Source organism: Camellia sinensis, chromosome 14 (assembly GCF_055761805.1).
Source record: "Camellia sinensis isolate YWXY chromosome 14, ASM5576180v1, whole genome shotgun sequence".
In the NCBI taxonomy this organism is placed as follows: Eukaryota; Viridiplantae; Streptophyta; class Magnoliopsida; order Ericales; family Theaceae; genus Camellia; species Camellia sinensis.
The window spans coordinates 89,834,967-89,841,140 of NC_138974.1; the positions used below are offsets into that span (position 1 = coordinate 89,834,967).

The 6,174-nt window shown below is 33.6% G+C and overlaps 1 protein-coding gene across 1 annotated transcript; it reads left to right on the plus strand.

Moving 5' to 3' along the window:
- The first annotated feature begins 1,354 nt into the window (after positions 1-1,354).
- Positions 1,355-4,791, plus strand: LOC114283491 (cytochrome P450 94C1). Its single transcript, XM_028226312.2, has 2 exons — positions 1,355-2,493; positions 4,043-4,791. The coding sequence occupies exons 1-2, from the start codon at positions 1,458-1,460 to the stop codon at positions 4,528-4,530; spliced, it is 1,524 nt and encodes a 507-aa protein (XP_028082113.2). The 5' UTR covers positions 1,355-1,457; the 3' UTR covers positions 4,531-4,791.
- The last annotated feature ends 1,383 nt before the right edge of the window (positions 4,792-6,174 follow it).

Genomic DNA, 6,174 nt, shown 5'->3' on the forward strand with positions numbered 1-6,174 from the left:
CGTCGTTAAAGGTACTATTAACGGCGGTAACGAAAACTGTCGTTAAAGGTATCATTAACGGTGGTTTTGTTACCGCCGTTAAAAAAACCACCGTTAATGCCCACTTTTAACGGCGGTAACAAAACCGCCGTTAATGCCCAATCATTACCGCTGTTAATGACGGCGGTCTTTGCCGGCGAAACTCCGGCGTGCTCCGGCGAAACTCCGGCGAGCTCCGGCGAAACCATTTACAATAAAGTAAAAGTAATGTTTAAATATTTATTTAGGGAATATATTTCATGAAGAGTGGCTATGGTAGAGTGGTTAGTGTGGGTGGATGAGAGGTTGAGGGTTCAAGACTTGGGGAGTGCAAGAAGAAAGAATTATTTTTTGAAAAATTTGAACCTAGGAGGTAAAAAATCGTCGTTTTTGGTCCTATGTTACCGCCGTTTTTGGTCGACTTTTAACGACGGTAATTTACCTTTTTACGACGGTTGTACTTTTTCCGACACGCGCATAAACGGCGGTAATAAAACCGCCGTTAACGGAATCGTCGTTTTTTGTCCTATGTTACCGCCGTTTTTGGTCGACTTTTAACGACGGTAATTTACCTTTTTACGACGGTTGTACTTTTTTCGACACGCGCATAAACGGCGGTAATAAAACCGCCGTTAACGGCGGTAAAAAACCGCCGCTAAAGCCCAATTTTGACGTAGTATGGGGGCCGCTCCCGTTTGTAATAATCTCTCGAAAATGTTTTAATTTTGGATATTTTGTGACGTATTATATGAAACATCTTTTTTTACATAGTGCAAAGAATTATTCTTTTGTTTACATTTTGACTTTTTGACTAAAACTAAATATTATGAAACAAACCTTAGTTACTACCAAACCACACAGTTACCGTTTGGGTTCCAAACTTTGGAGTTGAACTTTTTGGGTAAGAAAAATATTTGTTTTAGAAAGATAGTTAAAAGTTAATTTTTTAATTTTTTTTAAATATGTAAAAAATATAAGAAATGATGTGATTCAAAATAGATTAACAGTTAGAAGATGACTTTTAACCATCTTTTCAAAATATCCATTAAACTCATAAAAATTACTTTTAATGATATATCTAATAAGTGTCAAATTGTAATTTTAATACTACATTATTAAGAGTCATTTAAAAGTGATAAATTAAAAAAATATAACGTAATTTATGTAAAATAGCAAAAAAATCAAACTAATTTTTTATATATATATATTTTTTATAAAAAAATTAAAAAAACCCAGCAAAAATAACCACATCCCGAACACCCTTTACTTGCTCCCACACCACACAGTTGAAAAATGTGCAACTTCAATCGAAAAACCAATATAAAATGACTTACCCACCGTTGCTAATCACGTATACCATATCCCCTTCTTTCTCTCTTCCCACCTTCTCAGCTCCTCTCTCTCTCTCTCAATTTGTTGTTTTTCTTTTTCTATTAACAATGGAATTTGGAGCTTCCTTCTGGTACAAATCTCTACCCACCCCATTTTGTATCTTGTTCTTCTCTTTCACAGTCTCTTTCACTCTCTTATCTCTCTTGCTCTTCATACTAAGACTAATCAAGCCATGGTGTAACTGCGAAATCTGCAGAAGCTACGTCACCCAGAGCTGGTCATCAGAGTTCGACAACCTCTGCGACTGGTACACTCATCTTCTCCGAAAATCCCCAACCGGTACAATTCACATTCATGTTCTCAGCAACACCATCACTGCAAACCCTGAAAACGTCGAACACATTCTCAAAACTCGATTCGAGAATTACCCAAAAGGAAAATCCTTCTCTGCAATCTTGGGTGATCTTCTGGGTAAAGGCATCTTCAACGTCGATGGCGATTCGTGGAAGTTTCAGAGAAAAATGGCGAGTCTCGAGCTAGGAAGTGTCTCGATACGATCCTACGCTTTCGAGATAGTCAGCTCGGAGATTCAAACCAGGCTCATTCCTCTCTTATCATCGCATGCAGCCCAAAAAGGCAACATTTTGGATTTACAAGACGTGTTTCGGAGATTCTCGTTTGATAATATATGTCGATTTTCATTCGGGTTAGACCCCGGTTGTCTTCAATTAATGTTATCGATCTCTGATTTCGACAAAGCATTTGATTTGGCGTCGAAATTGTCTGCAGAGCGAGCCATGGCGGCTTCGCCGTTGATATGGAAGCTAAAAAGGACATTAAATTTGGGTACTGAGAAGAAGCTGAAACAAGCTATTAAAATTGTTGACCTCCTCGCTGAGGAGATGATCAAGAACAGGAGAAAGATGGGTCTTTCGACACAGAAAGATCTTCTTTCGAGGTTCATGGGGACTATAGATGATGATCAGTACCTCAGAGACATTGTCATTAGCTTCCTCGTGGCTGGCCGCGACACGGTGGCTTCGGGGTTGACTAGCTTCTTCTGGCTGCTGGCTCAGCACCCGGAGGTTGAGAAGGCGATTCGCGATGAGTCGGACCGTGTCATGGGTCCGGTTAGCCAGTCGGGTGAGTTTTTGATCCCGGAAAGTACCTTTCATCGGTTTTTCCAGGTGTAGATTTCATTTTTACAATTATTTTGGCTAAATTTGATCGAAAAATGCACTTTAACTGGTCAAAATTTTTTTTTTTTATGACAATCTTAAAAAAATTAAACAAGTTACAATTATTAGATTGATTTAATTTTTTTTCGAATGAAATATAGGAAATATCTGACAAATAAACGATTCGGGTCTTCAAAACGAAGCTCGTGGCCTCATAGGCACAAATAATGCCACCTAGTCCAGATTTTAGATTAAAAGGATCTTTCTCCCAAAATAAATAAATAAATAAATAAATAATTTAACAACAAAATTTTAAAAATATCATAATAAATGCACAGGACAAAATAATTTTTCAAAAAAGTTTATTTTTGGAGACAAAATTTTGATTCAAAAAATATAATAAGGGTAAATTATCAAAATGTCATAATAATTGGACTTAATTCCCATAAAATCTTATTTAAATAAATCCCAAGAAAATCCTAGCTAATTTTTTTTTGGTTACGATTTTTTTACATGTATCGCTAAAAATTGATAATTAATAACTTTTGTTGGTCACGATTTTTATAGATTGTCTCTAAACTTACAATTAGTGTTTTTTATGTGATAAATTTTTTAAACTGTCGTCGAAAATTAAAAATTAGTAATTTTTTGTGACACTTTTTTAACTGTCGTTAAAATTTATAATTAGTGATATTTTTTGTGACAATTTTCAAACTGTCGCTGAAAATTAACGATTAATAACATTTTTAATAGTAAGTAATGAGAAACACCATTAATTATCATCAGACCTATTGGACAATAAATTCATCTATTAAGATCTATATGTAAGGCCTCGTCTTGGAACAGATTTTTTTAGTAACTTTTTAGTTTTTTGGCTAAAATGTGATGTAAAAAAAAATAGTATGTTTGAGATGACTTTTTGACTTTTTACGAAAATATGTGCAAAAAGTAGAGAGAAAAGAAAATATTTGACTTTTTGGTATGAATTGTTAGCTTTTTGATTTTTTTAATAATTTTTTGATTTTTTAACTAAAAAGGTCATTTGCCAAACGATTTCTAAGTCCCCATAAAATAATTCATTACTAAATATCCAATTTTATTACTTAAAAATACAATAATGACACTTAAATATTTTGTACATAAAAAATAATTTTATTTTTAAATTTTTGTCTCTGAATTTTAATTTATTATAGCAAAAAGTTATTTTTTATAATATAACATAAAGTAATTTTTTTATTTTTTTTTCTAATATAGATAACAAAACATTATATTTTTCTTACTTTTTTTCTTATTTATTCATATAAAAGGAAAAAAAAAATCATTTTCGAAGTTATGTAATCAATTTTTTTCCTTCCCTCTCATATGTTCCCAAACAGCATGTAACAAATGGTCTTATTCATGCTTCAATTCAATAATCTATTTTGGCTTTGTGTTTGATCTAGCTTCTTTCGGATGTAAACTTTTTTTTCGCCCTATATTTAATTTTTAATTTTTAATTTTTGTTATGCCAACAGGTCCAGCTCAAGAACTTTCAAGCTTTGATCAAATGAGAGAGATGTATTACTTACAAGCTGCAATTTATGAGAGTATGAGACTCTATCCACCAGTTCAATTTGATTCAAAGTTTTGTGAAGAAGATGATACTCTCCCAGATGGTACTTTTGTGAGAAAAGGCACCAGGGTTACCTACCATCCCTATGCAATGGGTCGGATGGAGCGGGTTTGGGGCCCAGACCACCTTAAATTCAAGCCCGAGAGGTGGTTGCAAAGCGGTGTTTTCACTCCAGTCAGTCCTTTCAAGTACCCGGTTTTTCAGGCCGGACTTAGGGTTTGTTTGGGCAAGGAAATGGCGCTTGTGGCGATGAAAAGTGTTGCTATTTCATTAATCCGGCGGTTCGATATCCAAGTGGTGACCCCAAGCCAGGCACCGACGTTCGTGCCAGGTCTGACCGCCACTGTGAGAGGCGGTCTTCCGGTGGTGATTAGTGAGAGGAGAGACTAATCTGGGAGAGACCACCATTGTGTTCTTGACTAGTGGTGTTATATGCGTGTGTTTAAAGTTGAAGAGTCTCCTAATGCATGCACAAATCCACGGTTTAGTTAGAAGAATGAAAATAAATAGTAGTATCATTTATGATCTGATGGCTCTAATGGGTTTGTGTTGCTAGAGGTTGTATGAGTTTTTCCTTGTGTAATTTTAGATAACTATGCACATGTAAATCTGATTAGGCATGAAATAAAGGAGTGTCCTCTTTAGTCCAAATTTAGAGTTAAAAGGCATTGTTTGTGTCCGTGAGATTCATTGTGAATTTTACTTCAATGATTTAAATTATTTATTTTATCAAACATTCTATATATTTTATTTAAATAAAAAAATAATTTAATTCAATAATTGTAACTTGTTTAATTTATCGAGTTTTTAACAAAAAAAAATTAATTTTTAAAAACATAAATTTTTTAAATTAAAAAGTGATAAATTAAATAAGTTAAAATTATTAAATTAATTTAATTTTTTATATAAATAAAATACATAAAATGTCAAACAAAATAAATTATTTAAATTATTAAAATAAAATCTATAACCAGCTCTACAGATCACAACAACATCTTTCAATTCAACATGTGAGCAGTGAGGATCGCCCTCCTCTTGAAATAAAAATGTGTATCAGATATGCAATTAATGCTATCACATGGCGCTAAACATTGGCATTATTGGTCTGTACTTATTGCTATCCCAGGATATTTATAGGTAGGAGTGTGAAAATGAACTGAGTGCCGTTTTGGAACCAAAATAAGAAGCCACGTTTTTTATTTTTGATCCAAAAACGCAAGTGGTAAAAACGTAATAAAATTGATTTGGGAAATTATAAAAATACAAGTGTGAAATTATAAATTGGGACTTATGAAAAAAAAATAAAAAAATAAAATTTTTATGTTGGGTAAGGATATTTTGATCATTTTAATTTGATTTGACACCATAAATAAATATTAAACTAAAAAGTCAAAAGCTAACTTTTTACCAACTTTCCAAATCACTTTCCAAAATGCTAAAAAGTTTCGTAAAAAGTTAAAAGTCAATTTTTTACCAACTTTCCAAAACACCCTGAGATTTATTATAGCCCAAAACTCGCTCACGATTTTGGGTGAAATCCGATCCTGTTTGTGGGCTCGCTTAAAACTCATTCAAGGCCTACCTGAGGTTAAGTATTTTTTTTATTGAAAATAATAAAATTTTAATAGAAAAAATTAAAAATAAATTATTCAGGTCCGCTTAAGCCCAAGCCGAGGCTCAGGCCTGACCCACCGGCTCGACTTGTCCAAGGCCCGAATATTCCTGGGCTTGGGCCAGGGTCAAATTTTCTGACCCATGGCCGACTCGGCCCAAATTTTGACGGGAGTCCGCAAAACCCGATATGGGCCGGGCAGGACTCGGGTCCGGATGAGCGTGGCCCAGCCAAATTTACACTCCTATTAATTGGCCAGATTTTCTCTCCTCTACAATAGACTGGAATGTATTATTTATCAAAAAATTTATATCAATTCAATAATCATAAGTATATTAATTTATAATATTTATTTGTAAAAAAAAAATGATAAATATTAATTGAAAGCTAGGGAATTCGTTTGGAAAGAACATTATTAGCAT